The sequence below is a fragment of the Tursiops truncatus genome, chromosome 6 (assembly GCF_011762595.2).
Source record: "Tursiops truncatus isolate mTurTru1 chromosome 6, mTurTru1.mat.Y, whole genome shotgun sequence".
In the NCBI taxonomy this organism is placed as follows: Eukaryota; Metazoa; Chordata; class Mammalia; order Artiodactyla; family Delphinidae; genus Tursiops; species Tursiops truncatus.
This window is the reverse complement of record NC_047039.1, coordinates 105,781,109-105,802,782: the sequence shown is the minus strand read 5'-3', so window position 1 is coordinate 105,802,782 and position 21,674 is coordinate 105,781,109. Positions and strand designations below refer to the sequence as shown.

Here is a 21,674-nt window from a genome sequence, read left to right as displayed (position 1 = left end):
GATTTGACTAATGTTACAAAGATACAAATCATTTATTTTACTACCTATAAACTGTTTCAGCCCACTGAAGAAAAGCTATGCTAATTTATATAGCTTTGACATTTTATAATTTTCATGATTTTTAGATAAAGGATTTTATATTTAAAACTTTAATAGTCTAGTCTGAGTTCATTTATCTTTAATTTTTGAAACGGGTAGAGTAATTCATAACAGTAATTTTATTCCTGTAATGTAATATTCACTTCAGTTCATTTGTGCATTAAAATTCCTTTAAGACCGTTATTAATGATTTATATAATGAAATGTCATATTAATCACAGAAGTTTTCACATTTTATTATTCTCTTCCATGTTAATACTATCTTTATGATCTCTATTAATGTTTTATATCCTCTAATTTCAATTATAAATCAAGAATATTTTCATGTTTTTGTTGGTATTTGCTTTTCAGGGGTGCCACCTTTAAAATTTTATGACTTTTTCCCTACATATGCAATATAAAGCATCTTTATTCATATAAAGGTAGTTAATTATGTCTTTGTTTATAGTAAACTTTCATTGACAAACTTATAGTTATAATATTTCTTTTCAAGCTCAAAGATTAGAACGACTCCGAAAAGAGAGACAAAACCAGATCAAATGCAAAAATATTCAGTGGAAAGAAAGAAATTCTAAGCAATCAGGTAAATTGAAATAATTTTAATTGTTAATTTGAGATTTATATATTTAGTTTATATTATTATATAAGAGCTTTTAATTTTAATTCATCCTTTTAAATCCTCTAGGCAGATACCTCTGTGTTTTAAGCTTTGGACTCTTTCACTTGGGTGCCTTGGCCTGCTGAAGCTGTGTGTTCTTTAGGTCTTGTCTTTTTGGCCACTCCTTCTCCTGGATCACAAGAATTGATGAGTGCAGGGCATATTTTGTAGAAACTGTTGTACCAGTACCTTGTTCTTAGAGCCAAGGTGTACCTATGATTTGGATGGGCCTCTGGATTGTAGGTCCCTCCTGGCAGTTCTAACCTAGACTTGCCCTTGCCTCATTAGCCCCAATAACAATCTTTTTTGCATATATGCTAATTCTTTTCCTTTAGCTTACAGACCATTATGTTGCTGGTATTAGCATTTGCAGTATGTGTTCATGTGGTATGTATTGATACATTAAAAAGCTGGCTGTCTTATATATTTTCAAAGCTTCAATCTCAGCAGGGAGAGAAGACTTTTTGAGAAAGTACAAAATAGAATGCTATTAAAATATTTTCTAATGTTTTATCATGTTTCCTAGACTTTTTTTTTTTCTTCCTTTGAAATAAATGTCTGCAGTTGTCTTTTATATCTTCTTAGCACCTCCCACTACCACTCTGGCATATAATACATGTCCAATCAATTTTTGTTGACTGACTCCTTTGCTACATAATATTTATGAAACCAGTAATATTAATGATTATCACTTTAACAGCAGCACCTACGTAGTGCTGTGGTAAGTACCTTATGTGCATTACCTCCAATGCAATGGTCTTAGAAGGTGTAGGTATCATTGCTGTCGTTAACAGACGAAACAGAGGGTCACAGAGGCTTAACTTGCTAAAGTTACAAGGCTAGGAAGTGGTGGTGCAGTAGAGCCATGTTTTGTATCTAGCACCGTCTGCACGTAAAGGCCAATCTCTTTCTGCTAAACCATGTCATATAAAGTGGTTATTGCTTTCTCCTACTGTAATTGTAAACCCAGGAGTGTTCAATGGGTATGATTTTCTTAATGATTGCTTCTAAATAACGACTGTTTAGAATGAGAAATCCACTTCTTTCTCTTTTTTGTATCTCACTTCCGTGACTTCCTATAGTTCTTCTTGAATGTCTTTTTAGTTTTGCTCTTGGTACTTTAAAAATCTCTCCAGGCTGGCCTTTTCTGTTGATCTAGTTAATACTTCTCTCCGTTATATTTAGCATAAACTGGAAAACCCTTATATCGTTTATTTTGTCTACTTTCTTCAATATTTTTGTATGTCTTAATGTTTTTCCTATTTATCTCTCCTTAATGAAGTCAGAGCCAGTTTAATAAGCCCATCGCTCCAGCTACCCTTTGTTTTGCCTTCTTCACTTCCATATCTTAAAATGATCATAAATAAATAAATGAATAAATAGAGTAGAGCATCTCAAATGTATCTTCATTAACCCCTTTCACAATGTGAGAAGTAATTTCTTCAGCCTACATTTTGATGCATCTAATAAGTTTTGGTACTCCCCCGCCCACTCCTTAAAGTCTAATCCACTTTAACTTTTGTTCAGTGTTTCACAGAATGTGCTGGAGAAACAAATAGTCCCCTGTTGGCTTTCATTTTAACCACACTGTCCATTATGTATATCTGCTTCTCTCTCCCTCAGTTTCCTTCCCTTTATTTCTGTCTCAGAGATTTCAGTAATTGACACTGTGATCTTATTTCTGGAAGAGCTCCTTAATGTGCCTGCCCATGCTTTGAGATGTTGACCTTGATTCTGGCCAGACCAGTAGCCTGCCTGGTGGTTACTCTTGATGGTTAGGGTGAACCTCGTCAATGCACAGAAGAATGCCTTTGAATTTTCTGTTAAGCTGGGTTCTATCATTACCACAGACTGGCACTCTGGTTATCCTGAAATGTGTTAGAAAAGTGGAGTTCGCAGTCCATTAAACATCTCCCTGGCAAATGGATCAGCCATTCTATTTTCACACATCTCTCAAATACATACTCTCTTTTGGCAAGAAATGCCACCACAAAATCATTTTGATATTAATTGGGAATTTTGGCTAGGTAATCATTCATTCATTTCCTCATTCTTTTTCTGCTAATTACATTTTGTGAAAAATCCTTTCATCTGTTTTTTATCTTTGTTTTATTTCATTTCCCACTAGAAGAATCATCATTATGAATATGATGACCTCCCATGGAATGTTCTTTTTCCACACTTATTCTATCTGCTACATCCAGTTTATTCTTTAAGATACTGCCTAAATGCTTCCTTTTCATAGAGGAGTTAGAAGGGATCTTAGAAACCATCTGGTCCATACCTCGAAGTTCTTTATGAACCTACTGACCCATATGCCACGAGACCACATGGTAAATGTAATACCTTATAGTAAGATTCTTTTAGTATTTCTGTAACTAAAACTGCATGGATAAATGTGAAGACAATGTCATTGGAAGACAGCTTTGTCAGGAATAATCTCAAATCAAAGACTAGTATTTTTAATTTTATTGTTTTAAAATGGTGTTGGTATATTATTTACAAAATTGATTATTCTTATTTATTGAGTCATTTAACAAGTATTTCTTTTACAACTTCTGTGTGCGTAGTAATTCTGTGCTAGGTGCTTTGGGGAATACATGATTCCTGTCCTTAAGAAATTTGAAGTCTAATTGGAATTCAAGGCTATTTACATGTGAAGTTAAATAATAACTTAAAACAGTAATGTAGTTTTTATCAGTTACTTATGAATATTCCTGAAGTTTTCTTACTATAACTTCTATTATTGGTTTCTTAAGACAACAGTTCCCAGATACAATGGCTGTATAAAAGTCAGAAATGCACCCAAAAGTACACATTATAATGACATTCTATATACATTTCTAGGCCCTGTCTGTGTAATTCCTGGTTCAGTAGGTAGAGGTTGGGGTCCACAAATATATATTTTTCAGAAGCTCACTGGGTGATTCTGATGGGTAACCAGCTCTGAGCACCACTGAATTATAATATGCCAGCCACTAACTTTACTTCATCTTCATGCAAGCAGAGCAAATTAGCTGTTAATATTTCTGTATTATTGGTGGGAAAACTGGAGGACAGAGGCGCTAACTAACTTTCCCAAGTTACTTACTTACAAGTAGTTACAAAGTCAGAATTCTCCTGGCCAGTCTGATCCCAAACACTGTAGTCTCTCCACTGTGCTCCATTCTCTCCCATACCATAGGCAGAAAGGAGCTGCTCCTGGAGCTTTGAATATTGAGGAGTCTTTGGGGTTCCCTTGTACCTTTCTTTCTCTGTGTGTCAGCTACAGCCAATGTTCAGGAAAGGTACCAAAGCTTCTATATTAAAAACTTTCAGTTGAAAATAATGAAAAGCAAGTGAAGTCAAAGTTGAAGAGCAGCTTGAAGTTGAGCAACTCAAGAAGTATAGCTGTGTCTTACGAATGGCTTAGAACCAGGAAGAAGGGCTCTGTGACCTTTTCCAATCTTATCTCTGCTTTTTTGTGACCCTCTGCTCTCTCCTTCCTCCTTCCATTCTGCTCCCTATCCCCACAACTACTTTTTCTGCTTTTCTGATCCAGAGTTATTCATTCAACAAGTATTTATTTAGCTCCCACAGTATGCAAAGGCAGTTATGTACTATTATAGGTCTAGAAGGTAGAGCAGTGAACAAGACAAAGTCCCTCCCCTCGTGGAGGTTGTTAGGGAGAAAGGCATTTAAACGAACATAGGAGGTCAGGTGTCAGAATGGGAGAAGTGGCATAGAAAACAATATCCCCCAACTAAGGTCGGTAAGGAATGCTAGGCATGGGATTGTGCTGTTTTATGTAGGGTAATCAGGGAAGGTCTCATTAGGAAGGTGGTGGATGAGCAGAGATCTGAAGGAAGTGAAGGAGTGAGCCAGGCAGATACTGGGAGATGAATGTTCTAAGATGAGGGAACAGCAAGTGCAAAGGTTCTGTGGCAGAAGTGTGACTGATGTACTCAAGGAATAGCAAGGAAGGATGCTTGTTGGTTAGAGTAGAGTAAGCAAGGGAAGGAGTGAGGTCAGAGAAGTAAGTAGTGGGAGACCTGATCATGCACAGTCCTATAAGGACCCTGGGTGAGGTGGTTTGATCAGAGTACTGATATGATGTGTGACTTACTTTTTACTTTTTTTTTCCCTAGCTTGAATTTCATTTAAAACAACTATTATAAAATTTTTCAAACACAAAAACAAAGAAAAAAAATTTTCAAACATATACAAAAGTAGAGAGAATGGTGTCATGAACCCCACGTGCCCATCACCCAGCTTCAGCAGTTAGCAATATATGTTTCGTCTTGTGTCATTTAGACATTCACCTCCCCTCCCCTCCCAGATTATTTTTAAGCAAATCCTAGCTATCATATAATTGCATACCTAAATACTTACGTGTTTGTTTATTTATTTATTATTTATTTTATTTTTGGCTGCATTGGGTCTTCGTTGCTGTGTGCAGGCTTTCTCTAGTTGCGGCGAGCGGGGGCTACTCTTCGTTGCGGTGCGTGGGCTTCTCATTGAGGTGGCTTCTCTTGTTGCGGAGCACGGGCTCTAGGCACGTAGCTTTGGCACGCGGGCTCAGTAGTTGTGGTTCACGGGCTCTAGAGCACAGGCTCAGTAGTTGTGGCACACGGGCTTAGCTGCTCTGCGGCATGTGGGATCTCCCCGGACTAGGGCTCAAACCTGTGTCCCTTGCATTGGCAGGCGGATTCTTAACCACTGCGCCACCAGGGAAGCCGTGTGTGTTTTTTAACATGTAATAAAACTGCTCTACCACTATCCTCCAAAAATTAGCAGGAATTCTTTACTATTATCAAATATTTTCCTGATTGTCTCAATTTTTTTCCTGCCACCCCCCATTTTGTTTGTTCAGGTCTAGATCTAAGGTCCACACCTTACTTTTGGGCAATGTGCCTCATTTCCTTTTTAATCTATAGATTCTCTTTCATTTTTTATTCTTGTAATTTATTAGTTGAAGAAACTGGGTCATTTTGTCCCATAGTATTTCCTACATTCTGGCTTTTGCTAATCATATCCCCATGGTTAATATGTTCCTCTGTCCTCTTTATTTCCTATAAACTGGTGGTTAGATCTACAGAATTGCTCAGATTGAAGTTTGATTTTTGGTAAGAACACTGTGTACATGCTGATCTGTATTTCCTATTGCATCATTTTAGGAAACATGGAATGTCTTACTGTGTTTTTTGTAACAAGATTGATGGTGGAATCAGGCCTTATCCATCCATTATTAAATTACTCCCATCAGCTGTTCATCTGATAGTTTTAGTGGCCATTAATGAGTATCACCTAGATTCATTATTTCATTAAGAGGTGTAAAATAGTGATTTCTAATTTTATCAACTTGTTTTATATGAAGAACTTTCCCTAATCTATTATTTGGCTATCCTCAGGTATAGTCCCTACAAGAACAGCAGGATAAATGCTTGCTTCTTTACCTTTGTCAGTTGTTTTCAGAATGAAGAGTTTGTTCCCTAGCATCCCATGTAGATGACCAATGAGGGTTTTTTTCCCTTTGTATCATTATGCACTCATGGGTTTTTAAGCATAATTTATATTTTTCAATTCATTGCAGTTATTCTTTTTTTATGCTGAAATTGTCCCTTTGTATAGTGAGTCCCTTCACATTTGCTGCTAAGTTCTTTTGACACAATTCCAGTAATCTTTCATAGTTTCCTTGCTTTCTTGTGTAACAAGATTCAGGTTCATCTTGCACATTTTCTTCCCCAAATCTGGAATCAGCTGTTTTTCCAGGGAGTCTTGATTCTTTTTAGTGGTAAATGACATTAAGAGACCACAACTGAGCTCTAGGGGGGCTCACTGGATTGATTTTTGTTTTCCTTGTAGGCCTTTTCAGGGAGTATAGCTCAGAAAAAAATAAATTTTTAAAGAGAATACATTGTGAGTTAATGCTGATAATTCCAATTCAGATTTAGGAATTTTTACTTTTGATTTTATGTTTATGTATGCTTTCTCATGCTGAAAATCTTGGTTCCAGAATAGAAATACCAATGTTATTATTAACATTATGATTAGTGAAAACAGTTTAAGATTTTTTTTTGTCTTTTTGATATGTTCTAATAGGGAATGTACAGTCAAATTACTATATGATAAAGTTACTTAAAATAATTCCTCTCTTTGTAGTTAAACTGCCAACTAAATATTACACTTAAGTTCATTTTTAATTTTGCTTTTATTTTTAGAGGTTGCACTTTTTCTTTATTAATTACACAAAACATTTACATGGTTGTAAAGTTAAATACATAAAACAGGGTAAACCAGAGAAATCTAGCCTCATTCCTTGTCTTCTACTCTTTTAGATAGTCATTTTAAAAAAGGTTTTGACTTTTCTGTCCACTTACAAATATATATAAGCATATTTACATTCATATTCCCCTCTTTTTAAATTAAAGATAGCATAATACACACTATTTTATGCAACCCATTTTTCATTTAGCAACACATCCTGAGAATTACTCTGGAGCAATACGTAGAGATAGGTTTCATGATGTGGTTGTACCATAGTTTAGCCAACCAGTCCCTTGTTGAGGGATATTTGATCGTTTTCAGGCTTTTGCTGTTGCAAATGGGACTGCAGTGGAAAGCGTCATGCATATTAGTTTAGTTTTGTTTTTTTGCCAGTGTCTCTAGGATCAGAATCCTGAAAGTGGTATTGTTGGGCCAAGGGGTAAATATATGGTTTTCTTCGACATTGTTACATTCCCCTTTATTGAGATTTTGCTGTTTTTCATTCCCTCTAGTAATGTGTCGAGTGTCTATTTCCTGATAGAAGTGGAATGGTATCATAGTATAGTCTTTTGGTTTTTTTTTTTAATATATGTATTTATTTATTTATGGCTGTGTTGGGTCTTCGATTGCTGTGCATGGGCTTTCTCTAGTTGCGGTGAGCCGGGGCTACTCTTTGTTGCGGTGTGCGAGCTTCTCATTGCGGTGGCTTCTCCTGTTGCAGAGCCCGGGCTCTAGGTGTGTGGGCTTCAGTAGTTTTGGCTCACGGGCTCAATAGTTGTGGATCACGGGCTCTAGAGCGCAGGCTCAGAAGTTGTGGCGCACAGGCTTAGTTGCTCCGCGGCATGTGGGATCTTCCCGGACCAGGGCTTGAACCTGTGTCCCCTGCATTGGCAGGCAGATTCCTTTTTTTTGCGGTACTCGGGCCTCTCACTGCTGCGGCCCCTCCCGCTGCGGAGCACAGGCTCCGGACGCACAGGCCCAGTGGCCATGGCTCACGGGCCCAGCCGCTCTGCGGCATGTGGGATCTTCCCAGACCGGGGCACGAACCCCTGTCCCCTGCATCGGCAGGAGGACTCTCAACCACTGCACCACCAGGGAAGCCCAGGAAGTTTTTATTTTTATGTCATCAGATTTATCAATTTTCTTCTTATTCTGAAGTTTATAACTTTTTTTTTTCTTTTTTAAAATTAAAAAAAAATTTGGGCTGCACCAGGCAGCATGCGGGAGCTTAGTTTCCTGACCAGGGGTCGAACCCGTGCCCCCTGCAGTGGAAGCATGGAGTCTTAACCACTGTATCACCAGGGAAGTCCCTATAACTTGTATTTTAAAAGACTCATTGGCTGCTGTGTTGAGAAGAGACAGTGGTCTGGGTTGGGGTGGGGGAGGCAAGGGTGGAAACAAGACCAGTTTGAAGGTGGTGGTAATAATCCAGCTTTGGTAGCTATAGGTGGTTCTGGATTATCTTCTTAAGTTTCTGTTGATGGATAGGATGTGCAAGAAAGAGAAAAGTGGAATGACACCCAAGTTTTTTGCCTAGCAAAATTGAGTTGCCATTAACTGAGAAGAAAATTGTGGGAGGGGCGGGTTTGTGGGGAAGATCAAGAGTTTGGTTACAGACGTGTGAAGTTTGAGATACCTATTGGACATCCAAGTGGAGGTGCGAAATATGAAGTTGAATCTATAATTTTAGGGCGTCTAGGAATAATCATTTAGAAGTTATCAGCATACAGAGGATATTTATTTAGGTTTTCCCTTATTTATTTTATTGAGGTATGCTGTACATATATTGAAATGTATAGGTATTAAATGTACAGTTTGATGACTTTTGCCAAACATACACCTGTGTAACTAGCATTCCAGTCAAGTATACAGCATTTCTATACCCCAGAAAAGTTCCCTCGTGCCTCTTTCTAGTTAGTCTCCTCCCCAAAGGCAATCATTGTTCTGATTTGTATCACTGCAATCTAGTTTTGCCTCTTGTAAAATGGTATTTACCTATTTATTTTATTTTATTGGCCCTGCCATGCAACTTGCAGGATCTTAGTTCCTCAACCAGGGATCAAACCCTGGCCCCCGGCAGTGAAAGCCCGGATTCCTAACCACTGGACCAGCAGGGAATTCCCTAAAGTGGTATATAAAATCATAAGACTGGATGAGACCACTGAGGGAGTGAATGTAGATAAAGAAAAGGCCCAAACACTATGCCTTGGGGAATGCCAAAGATTTGAGGGAAGAAGGAGGAAGAATCAGCAAGGAGACTGAGAAGGAGTAGCCTGGACAGCAAGTGAAGAAAAGGATTCCAAAAAGGAACGAGTGAAATGTCAACTGCTACCAAGAGGCCTTGTAAGATGAGGATTAAAAATTGACCAGTAGATTTAGCAACAGGGGAACCATTGGTGACTTCATTGAAAGGTGTTTTGATGAAGTGGTGGAGCCTGAATGCCTGATTGGAGTGGGTTTGTGTGAATGGGAGGAGAAAAATTAGACAGCAAGAATATAGACAACCATTTTGAGGAGCAGAAAAATAGGGTAGTAACTGGGTGGCAGTATGGAAGTACAGGAGAATTTTTTTTTTTTTTAATGAGTAGTAGTTCAGTATCTATATGCTGATGAGACTGACCCAATAAGAGGAAAAAATTGAAAATGGAAGCGAGATGGAAGAGAATTGCTTGATTGATGCCCTTGAGTCTGCAAGAGTGGATGGAATCTAGTGCACAGAGGAGGGGCTGATCTGATAAGGGCCTAGGCAGTTCATCCATGTTGTGATGGGAGGGAAGGTGGGAGGAAGTGCAGGTGAGAGCATGCAAAAGTTCTCTTTTGGTTGTTTCTGTTTCTCCGTGATGTAGGAAGCAAAAGAGGAAGTGGGAAAATGTCACAGGTTGAGGGGAGAGGTCTAAGTGTGAATTAGTCTGAGAATGGAAGAGTTAATATATCATCACTTCACACTTAACCCTACTGATAACAGTAGAGTGACTTGGATAAGGGACTTATGTTTGCTACACCTCAGTTTCTTCATGGAGCTGTTGGTAACCTGTCTTTCAGGATCATTGTGAGGATAGGATGAGAAGACACCTGGCATTGTTCCTGGCCCCTAGTAGGTTTTTTGTTTTTACTTTTTCCTAGTAGGTATTTAATAAAAGATTATTCTTTTCCAAAGTGTAGCAATAAAATTATTGATAGAGTACAGGTAGAATAGTACTTCCAATATTTAAAATACCACTTCAATAGTAATCTAAAACTTTTTCAAATGTGCATTAATCTGTTGGTATTAATATATAATTAACATATTAATCTGTTGATCACATGTACTTATATATTCAGAATCTGGATTGGATAGTCAAGTGCCACATTTTAAAAAAGAATTAGATCCTTTTCTCCTGGTTTGCCACTTAAATCTATAAGGACTCGTTTGATAAAGTTCCCCCACTGGTTTGTTAAAAATAATTTTGTTACCTTTTTAAAAAGTTCTAAGTGACTATTTCACAATTATGTTTGATCTCAGTTCAAGTTGGCTATGCTCAAGAATGGAATGGGTTGAACTTATTTATTGCACATTTTAAGATCTATGATTGATTCATTTAAAGTGTAAAGTATGGAAATTTTCTAACATCACAAAATATAAAGTATAATGAACCCCCATGTACTTATCATCCAGCTATCACCTTAAATGACATTCAGATTAATATAGAGAATGAAATGATCTTTGAGAAGATATGGAACTAACTTGTCTTGGTTCACTAATGAATAAGCGCTGAAGGTTTTGATTTAATAACTTAATCTGAATTCCTTCAATCATTATTTTATTCATTGATTCATGCAACAAAATTTATTGAAGGTCTACTTTGTTCATTAGTGCCTAATGGCTAAGAGCCATGGCTGGGTGCAAATCTGAGCCCTGCTACTTACTGGCTGTGTGGCCTAGGGCTAATCAAAATATTCTACGCTTCAGTTTCCAGTTGACAGAATTGAGATAATGCAAATATCTACCTCATAAGCTTGTTATGAGGATTAGATGAGATACATTGGTTTGCTCAGTAAATGTTAGCTATTATTATTAAAAATACTCTTTCTCCTTTTCCTCCTCCTCATCTTTGTCATCCAGATTGTGTGCTAGGTGTCATTGGAAAGTGTGAGAGGATTAAGAGGTGGACCTTGACCTTGAAGAACTAGAACTTCAAAACCACATATTAGAGCCAGGAGAGATCTTCAAGATAATCTGGTTTGACAAGTCCAAAGAGGTTTAGTGAATGGTCCAGTATCACACATCTATCTGCTAGTGGCAAAGCCAGGCTGAATCTCAGGTCTCACAGCTGTGGGCGCTCTTACAAAATGGCTGTTCTGTTGGCTTGTCTGCCTTCTGCCCCCTTCCTTAAACCCTAGTCTTTCTAAGTTGACAAACCTGACCTATGTGTTTTTCAGTGCTCTGCTCTTTCAATGCACAGACATATATGTGAGACTTTTTGCACATATCTGACCTAAACATGTCTTGGACACTCCCTCCTCTGGATTCCAAGGAAGACTTTTTAGGGAAGGTAGACAGGCTATCTCTCTGTGTTGTAATCACAAAGATGTTTTTATCTTCCTCTTGTATCACAGCCCAGGAGTTAAAGTCACTATTTGAAAAAAAGTCGCTCAAAGAGAAACCTCCACATTCTGGAAAGCAGTCAATATTATCTGTACGCCTGGAGCAGTGTCCTCTGCAGCTGAATAACCCTTTTAACGAGTATTCCAAATTTGATGGCAAGGTAAGTCAACGTGAAACTATCCCTTTAGGTAAAACCTCAGTTGGATGGAATTATTGTTGGTTGTTATTCTTATTCTTATTAGATTTAGGGTTTCAAAAGGGACTCAGTAAATATAGAATGTCACTCACATTTCCTAAGACTGAGGGTGTAAAAAGGTGTGGATTTGGGCTTAATGTGGTTTCCACAGTAATATGTTTGGGAGGATGAAAACAAAAACAGTCTGGGGGGGGGGGGGGTTGTGTGTGTGTGTGTGTGTGTGTGTGTGTGTGTGTGTGTGTGTGTGTCTGGAGGGTGTGTGTGTGTGTGTGTGTGTCTGGAGGGTGTGTGTGTGTGTGTGTGTGTGTGTGTGTGTCTGGAGGGTGTGTGTGTGTGTGTGTGTGTCTGGAGTGTGTGTGTGTCTGGAGGGTGTGTGTGTGTGTGTGTGTTCCTGTTCCTGTCTTTGGGTTGTCTTGTCTGATTCTTGATTATAACTCCAGAAATTGTAGACGTGAGAGCTTCATTTCAGAATTCTAAGACATTGCTTTGCATGTCAGTGTTTTATTGAATCTTGTTGTCTGACACTGGCTATGCAGGATGGCTTAATTTTTTCCTGTTTGTTCTGACAGTTTGCAGTTGCTAAATTAAAGTGTGTTTGTTTTCCTTTTAGAAAAATGGCCACTATTTTAGGTGGAATATAGTTCTATCAATACATGCAGCACCCTCTCTTACCCATTCCCTGCCATTCTTTGTCTCTGTGCTGAGCTGAGCTGGGTTTCTTTCAGGACAGTAGCAGTTGATTTTTATATTTATTGCCATTATGTTTGCTGTCTGGCAGTCGTGTGGGCGTGCTGAGTGATAGCTTGTTGCCTGGGGGGATTGTGTACAATTTGTCTTATTTCAACACCATTGCAATTAATAAAGATACAGCTCTTTGCTTATGTTTGCACTTTTTATAATCAAGTCCTGGTTATATGCTGGTTCTGTCCATTGTCACCTGAGCAAGGAGATGTTTTTTCTTTGAAACACTTTCACCTCATACAATTCAGCATGTTTCCATTGCTTTAAGTAAGCATATATGGACATTGGCACATGAGGTTATCGATGTTGGCGGGGAAGGAGAACAAAAACTAGAAACAAAATGCATAAATAGTATAAAATCCTAATATGCTCAGGAGTTTTCTCCAAAAAACATAAGAAAGTACTTCCAGTAAATTAGAGATCGTATCCTGTGAAGAGCTGCTCTTCAGCCTGCCCCTGCCACCTTTTCCTGTTTCTTCTTGTGGAATGCAGCAAAGAGAAGGAAGGGTCCCCCTAGGGGACAGGAATGTCAGCCTCTGGAAACTAGTGAGTTGGACTGTAGGGGATTTTTTTCTTAACTACTACAATCGATTCATTTAGATATGTGAGATGTTATTATTGGGATTAGGTTACATGGCTAGAATTTATTTGCTTCCATTGCCTATCATCTCATTGTTTGAGGATGCAGTTAATTGCTGGAGTAATTAGTATTTGATAATGCTGTGATGCCAACAAAGTAGCACAGACCTTTTAAAATACTATATTCTAGAATTTTCATTATACTATTAGATTCTATTATAAATTACTTAGGATTATCCAAATCTAACCTTGTTAGAAGGTTGTGAACTCTGCTTGTTATATATACCTAACTTGAAATTAAAAAATAAAATAAAGAAGCCATCTCCTCAGTCACAAAGGTATTATTTTTGCTAGGTATGTGTTTACACTTACGACTCTCGATGTTTTTGTCATATCAGGTCTATTTTTAATCAGCAAAGGATGTGAGCATGGCCCAGTCACCATTGCACAATTGATTAAGAAAGATTTATATATCGATAAGTCTGTCTTGTGACGCAGTGCTATTTTTTTATTATCCTACATATTACAATTGCTAAAACACAATTAAACCCATGTTCTCATCTATTATTTAATATTGATGCATTTGGCAGATGTGTAATGAAAGTGGCTTAATATTTGAAGGATATTGTATTGTACATATTAAATTAGTCTATCTTTGTGAAATGCATCAATATGATATTCAATGACATCTCAATGATTAATAGAGAATTATACTTGAGTCAAGCCTTTTCGTAACCTAGAAATTAAAATGACTATTCAAATAACACCTCAAAATGATGAAATTAGCATTTTGTGATTGCATAATAATGGGATTGTAGTAGTTATAACAGCACCATGGCTGCCTCGAGAGTTAAGATCATGTCAACCCCTTGATAATAAAGCCTTTTCTGTGAGAGTCGACTTTAATAATTTCCAGATTGATTCTTCCCATAAATCATTTGACGTTCAGCACTAAATTTTTGTTACTGTTGTAACTTAGAATTATTTTATTTTTATTCAGCTCATATTTAAGGAGTGAAATGAGTGTCCTGTTTTAATGATTCACCATCTTGTCATTGAACTCCCTGTTTCTTGCCTCAAATGTAAGAGTTTCTCATGTTTTTTGATAGTCCCCCCTCTTTTTTTTTGCAAAGGTTTGTTAAAGCCAGTAAAATATGTGGTTCTTTCCACTACAAATATTCACAATGCTTTTCTTGGGAATAACGCTTGCCTTATTTACATAATTAACTGAGTTACTTAGGTCTCTTGGGCAAATGGTACATAATTGGGGAGAGAAGGGGACAGGGAAGAGTTTGGGGTCTAATTAAATATGCTAAAAAACTACTTAATTATCTATTTCCTCAAGAGACTAACTGCTGTGAAATCCTCCTTATGATTAAACTAGCATTGGATTTGAAAAAAGGATTTTGTTTTTGGTGTGGCTTTACAGTTACATTGTAGGTAAGCAGGCATCTTTAAGGATTTGTGCAAACTGAATTGTTGGTTTTAGTGATTCTAAGGGTAAGCATCTCTTAGTTATTGTACTAAATTAAAGCGAATACTTTTAAATAGTTTTTGGTTCCTGTAGCTGGTTAATAATTTGATTTTTTTAAAACTCTGGTTGGTTAATTTCTTGAAGGCATGTAGTCGAGAGGGAAAGGCCGTACTTAGGTATATGCTTTATTGTAATTTTTACAGTTTTTTGATCAGGTTAATTACTATGTTTATATTATCTTTTTGACAAATTGGCAATGCTATCCGTGACTGTTTTAGATTCATAGGTTATTAATAACTCTGTTTACTGATCATTTGAAAAAAGACCAGGACAGATTGCAAGTGGTTTTAGGGAATGCTTAGCCGGACAAGGCAAAACCAGGCTCAGCCATCTGCCTAAATTCTTTGGGCTTGTTAAAAACAGGACTTCTGAATAGCTTCATTAACAAAACCAACCTCTGTTTTAGAGGTGAGGCAATAGGAAAATTCCTGTGTCAGTCCTTCTGATCTCACTGAAAGTGGGAAATGTTGGGCGTGACAGGGAGTTGCTCTGAAGCGATGGAGTGACAGGCAGTGAACATTCAGCACTGATTTAAGTGCCCCTGAATATGTGGATTTCTGCCCTGTCTTTCCACCTTTTTCAAAAGAGGTCTTATTTTAAAAAGTATCTAGCCCTTTTCCCATGCCTTATCACTTGAGAAGCTTTAGCTAGTACATCGTCATCACTATTTTGTTTAAACTGAGTTTACAAATATTATCATCATCAGTAGACCCTTAGAAGTTCAGATACCCATCTCCAGTCAGTACAGTTACTAACAAAGAAATGGTACTGATTATCAGTTGTGTCGCCTCAGTCAGGTTTTTCACCTCACTGAATCTCAGTTTCTTTACCTATGCAAAGAAATTAAGAGTTCCTTCCTAACAAAGCTGATGAGACCATCAAATAGGATAAAGCACCTAGCATGGGGAGAGGCAGTGTAATTTAGTTTGTAAGCAGATCTATTTTGTAGTAAGGTCTTAGTTTAAATCCTAATTCCACCACTTAGTGGTATGACTTCAGGCTAGTTACTTAACCTCATGAAGCTGCAGTCCTCGTATGTGGAATGAGATGGTGGTAGTGTGTCTTCCTGATGAGTATTGAGATATAGCACATAGGAAGTGCTCAGCAAATACCCCACTTCTGCCTCTTTCTCTCTCTGTAAAGGGTGCAGGCCAGTGATGCTGTCTCTCCTTTGTACTTCATTAGATTGTTGACAGGATCGAGTGAGAGGAAATGTGCTCTTAAAACTAGGACTTTAGCATCGTTACACAAGATGTACAGCAGACTGGGTGAAGGTGGTCCGCTTGTAGAAGTCCAGGGAGTCAGTCCAGTGGGGTTTTGACCTTTAACTTGAAATAGGAAGATTAAGACAAGTAATTACTTCCTTTTTTTGTTTGTTTGTTTGCAATGGCTATTTTGTAAACATCAGGTGAGAGGGTAGTTTGATACTAGTAATTGCTTGGCAGTTTAGTAAAACGTTAAATATTTTACTTATTTGACTTAGCTAAATTATACTCTTAATATAAGGAGCATGTTTGCCTTGACAAGTGCTTTAAAAAGAACCAGTGCTAGTTCATACAGACAACTGTGACTTTGATTGTGTTAACTTGCTAGAAAGTAACCATTTCTCTGTTAGAAACTGTTTTAACAGGGAAGCTGCAGAGAGCATGGGGGAAGGGATAATTCATGAGTGCTAATTGCTTGGCTGTTAATTTTCATAAGTGTTGATAGAAGCAGTTCCTTAAATTAAACTTTGTTTAAAATGTATCAGGGGAAATATTCCACAGTGTCGAGCCTGAAGTGAAAATTAATATGAATGCTGTGGCAATTAACACATACTGGTTAATAGCTTTTAGCAGCATTTTGGGATGATAGTCCTTAAATACATTTTTGCATGCTGCTCTTGTTTCAGCATTGTTCCAGTCTATGTCTGGATAATTATGAACAAATGTTTTCTACAATCATTGGCATTAAATAGCTCTCTTCAAAGGAAGTCACTTAAAACTTTGCAGAAAGTTTGAAGCCACTGAGAAATGTTGCAAACTCAGAAAAGGTCAGCAAATTGCCTTTAGAGGAAAATGCTCCTCATCTGAACTTGGAATATTTGCTATTATCGTGGGAATGGTCCCCTCTAATATGTTAAGCTACTTTAGTTTCAGGATCTCTTTCCGAAAAATTATAACCTGGACTTCTTAGTGCTGGTTATGTTTCTAGACAACAGCTTTTGCTTATTGCTGCCTGAGCTGAGGCATGGCCTTGAGCCTAAGGACCTTCTGGCCTTTGACCTTGCTTCTTTCCTCTGACCAACATTTCTGCCCCCTCCCACCCTCCACCCCCACCCCACCCTGCCCCGCCCCGATGCAGTTGGCTGCATTGGTCTCAGAGAGAGAGAGTGAGAGAGAAGGAATATCTAAAGTAACTCTGTATTTTGAATTAGGAGCTGTTTGTCTCTCTTTTCTATTGGCTTTATTTTACATACCTTTTTCAGTAAAGGAGAGTAAAGTCCCAACATCATTTCAGCAGTTACTTTCTTGGCAACTTACCTCTGTGACTGTACTTTGTTAGTCTTCCTTTTTATAGACCAGTTTTTATTAGTCTGTTCTAGTTCTAAAGCAAGATATTACGTATTTACTACCTTTTTACACACCGTGGTATACCAATAAAAGGACCAAATTCATTAATTTAAAAATGTCTTAAAAAATTTTTTTTTAACTTCTTTTTTTTTTTTTTTTTTGTGGTATGCGGGCCTCTCACTGTTGTGGCCTCTCCGGTTGCGGAGAACAGGCTCCGGACGCGCAGGCTCAGCAGCCATGGCTCACGGGCCCAGCTGCTCCGCGGCATGTGGGATCTTCCCAGACCGGGACACGAACCCGCGTCCCCTGCATCGGCAGGTGGACTCTCAAACCACTGCACCACCAGGGAAGCCTTCATTTTTTTTTTTTAAATAAATTTATTTATTTATTTATTTTTGGCTGAGTTGGGTCTTCGTTGCTGCGCACGGGCTTTCTCTAGTTGCGGTTAGTAGGGGCTACTCTTCATTGCGGTGCGCGGGCTTCTCATTGCGGTGGCTTCTCTTGTTGCGGAGCAGGGGCTCTAGAGCGCAGGCTTCAGTAGTTGTGGCTCGCAGGCTCTAGAGCGCAGGCTCGGTAGTTGTGGCGCACGGGCTTAGTTGCTCTGCGGCATGTGGGATCTTCCTGGACCAGGGCTCGAACCCGTGTCCCCTGCATTGGCAGGTGGATTCTTAACCACTGCGCCACCAGGGAAGCCCTAAAAATGGATTTTACTGAGATTATTTCCCCCTTACCATTATACTAATGCAGTGCTCTTCCTGTTGCTCGACATTATACTGAAAATCCTGAGGGCCGACTTCGGGATTTTTGCCTGGGTGGTATTCAAAATGAATTAAATAGGAATCTTACAACAAAAAGAAAGCATTTTCAAAAGAAAAAAAAAAAAGCATTTTCAGCATCCTATTCTGAAGTTAAATTCTCAAGGCTTAGCTCTTAAAACTATCTTATTCCACTCTGAGCTCTTTCTGTCCAGGCCTCATTTCTGCAGTTTGTTCTGAGCCCTGCCAGTCTGTGGAGGCTTCCTCTGATTGTGGAGCCATCTTCTAGAAACTCCCATCAGAGGTAGAATTCACCATCAACTCAGAGGCTTTTCAAAGGAAGGCAGAATTTTGCAGTGGGAAGAACATGTTTGTCAGGCTTGGGTTAGAATTCTAACTTTGCCATTTACTTGCTGTGTGATACTGGGCAAATCACTTTGCCTCTTTAAGCCTGTTTTCATATCTATAAAATGAGGTTAATGATACTTATCAGAAAATGTTGTTGTGAGTATTTAATGAAAATTATAAATGCATACATAGCAAGGTGCCCGGTATATGGTCAGTGCTGAGAGATGTATTCGTTTCCTTTTACCACATTGCCATTCATTTACTTCTATTTAGTGAGGGTCTACTATGTGCCAGGCACTATTAGTAAAATCTGGATACAGTAGTGAGCAAAAACAGATCTGGTTTCTGACCTCATGAAGCTTCCTCTCTTGGCAGGAGGTTAGATGTTATGTAAATAATCACCAAACAAAGTGTAAAATTGCAGTCATAGTATATATAATCAAAGCCAATTAATTACCAAGTTCCAGGAGAGATACTTGGGGCTTTTAGAGAGTTATCGTAAGGGCATCTGACCTAGTCTGGGGGGGTCAGAAATGGTTATCCTTGTGAAGGTGCCTCTTGACCTGAGAGCTGAAGGCTAAGAACTAGCTAGGTGAAGTGTGAGGAGAAAGAACATACAGAGGATCTGAGGCAAGGGCGAGCTTGGAAATATGGAGGAACTGGAAGAAAAGGCTGTGTGACTGGAGACCCAAGGGTGAGGTAGATTGTGGTGCAAGGTGAAGCTGCAGGGGCAGACCACAAGTGGCTGGTAGAAGTGTCCTCTGTAATCTAAGAATATGGGAAAGCCTTGAACAAGTTTAATGAGGAGGGAAGGTAATCAGGTTTGTATTTTGAAAAGATCACTGAAGCTCTGCTGAAGGGAATACACTTGAGAAGGGTTTGTGAGGCTAGAGAGACCAATCAAGAAACATTTTGCAGTGGTCCAGGTAAGAAAGACGATAACTTGGGCTTACTTATTGGAAATGGATAAGGAGTAGATGAATGCAAGAGATATTTAGTTGGTAACAGTGATAGGACTTGATGATGGATTGATTATATGGCAGGGAATGGGGGAGAAAGGAGTTTCAAGGATGATTTCTAGATCAGATTCTGGCTTGAGGAACTGAATAGACGATGATACCATCCCTGAATTAGGAAGCACTGAAAGAGGGCCGAGGATGAGGCAGAAGTTACCATCTTGAGCTGGTTTGGGCCTACTAATGACAGATCATAGCCTGTTACCATGTCCTTGAAGACACTACACATACTCTCTTTCGGAGGGGATAGGGTGCACCCTGTTTGTTTGGTTTGTATTTGGGGCGTCTGAGGCAGTGGTATCTGAGATGAGAGTGGGCTGGGAGGCAGGAGCCTCTTTTTTGCTTGCACTTCATAGCCAGCTTTGGAACTTTGGCTAAGGAATCGCCCCAGAAGTGGGTCACCTCTTCTCTGAGACAGGGCTATACTCTCAGATGCCTCACCCAGCTCATCAGGCCATTAAGAGGAGAAAATGAGAGAGTAATTTTAAGTGAGGCAGATGTCAGGTGTCATTTAAGAAAATATACTGATTGTAATTCTTGGACGTTAGGGGAATAAGAGGTAAAACGTGGACATATTTTTGTTATAACGAGATTCCTGTTGTGGTACTACCCTCTTCCTGGCTAATTAATTACAAGATTAGCAGGTGAAATCTGGTTGGAATGAATATTAAACACTGAGTCCCCAGGGAAAGCATGGGAGACAATCTGTTTTATAGGTGTGGTGGAGACTGGGGATGGTGGGATTTTATACTGAGCTTTCTCATCTGGGGCACCTCGCTCTGCATAATTTGCAATGGAGAGATTATCTAGTCGCTCAAAGTACTAGGCCCTGATTTTATTGTCTTGAAAACAGCTATCCAGAAATATCAAATGACAGCTTAGGGTCACCCAGCTGGGCATAGAATCTAGGTGTTCTGATCCTTAGAGATTTTAATTTTCATTCTTAATGGCATTCGTATTTACAAAATGGAAACCTGAGTTCAAGTACTGGAAGACCATGTGGTGGAAAGAACACAGACATGAAAGATGTTTTAGCCCTGGCCATACTGTGGAGTCTGGGACAGGACACCTCCCATCTCTCTGACAGAGCCTCAGTTTCTGCATGTTTAGAATGAGGAACTTGACTTAAGTGATCTCTTGGATTCCTTTTGGCTTTAAGATTCCATAGTTTTGTGATTGGGAGGTAATTGACATCAGTGACATGTAGAAGGTTATAGATGGGAAAACTTGAACTCTTAAAGAATTGATCTTCTACATATATGTTGCTACTTTCCTCTTTTAATTGATCATAACAAAACTGTGATGGAGGGAGCATTATCTCCATTTTACAGATGAGGAAACTGAGGTTCAGAAAGAGAAAGTGACTTGCTCAAGGAGATCTCACTAGTATTTGGCAGAGCTGGTATTCAACTCCTTATTCCATTACCACAGCTTTCTTTCTTAGACTTTTACAGTCACTGTTATGCAGGAAACAAAATATTATTAATAATTGAAATTTTTCAAAATTTAAAACCAAAATAATTTTCCCTTTACCAGTGGACTTGAAATCTGACAGACTGGTTTAGCTCTTATTATCAATTGTGTCTGTTGGGTGAGTTATTGCATTTTGTAAGCCTCAATTTTCTTACATGTAATAACGAAATGATGAGATACAGGGGCTGGGGAAGGGGAATGCTTTACACACCAAATCTAGTGTATGTCCCACAGATGCTTTTTTCTTTCCACTGATCTTCCTGGTATGCAGAGTGGATTCATTCATCCGTCCATCCATCCATCCAACAAATTATTTACTAAGTGCCCACATTGTACTGGTTCATTTTAAATGTTTATGACATACTGGCTCTGTGGGCACTGATGAATCAGACAGGGCTAACCACCGTAGAGGAATTTGAAGATAAGAGTGGCCATATAGCCAACAAGTGGAGGAACCACCCTTCATAGTCAGGGTTGTACCCTGTGCTGGGGACTATGGCAGCGGTCCATGACTTCAGGTACATCTGATTGAGCAGAGGAACAGACCCATGAACAACTAACTGTAGAGTAAATGTGGTAGATACTGCAGTATAGGTCTATATGGAAGACTGGAATTGGGAGGCAGCAGTGACGTTCACCCAGTTTGTTATCCTAGGTGAGTGTCTAAATTTTGATTGTATTAATTCCTAGAGGGCAACTTTGGTCACTCTTTAATGAAGCGCAGCTTGGCACTCTCCACACATAAATGTGGACTTTTAAAAAAATGGCAGTGATAAATTTCAAATGTCATTACTCTCTGAGGCTTGCAGCTACATGGCAGTATCATAAGAGCAGTGTTTTATTAATATCTCCACTCCTTTCTGTTAAATTGAAGTTTTAACACCTAGACAAA

At 38.7% G+C, this 21,674-nt stretch overlaps 1 protein-coding gene across 9 annotated transcripts in view; it reads left to right on the top strand.

Annotated features, from left to right (window-relative positions):
• The window catches only part of MAPKAP1 (MAPK associated protein 1), a 229,755-nt gene that overhangs the window by 28,904 nt on the left and 179,177 nt on the right, over window positions 1-21,674 (top strand). For all 9 annotated transcript variants that reach the window (XM_033858596.2, XM_019949238.3, XM_019949241.3 and 6 more), the window contains 2 exons: window positions 593-682; window positions 11,600-11,748. In XM_033858596.2, the coding sequence (XP_033714487.1) occupies window positions 593-682; window positions 11,600-11,748 (239 nt within the window). The remainder of the gene's footprint in view (window positions 1-592; window positions 683-11,599; window positions 11,749-21,674) is intronic.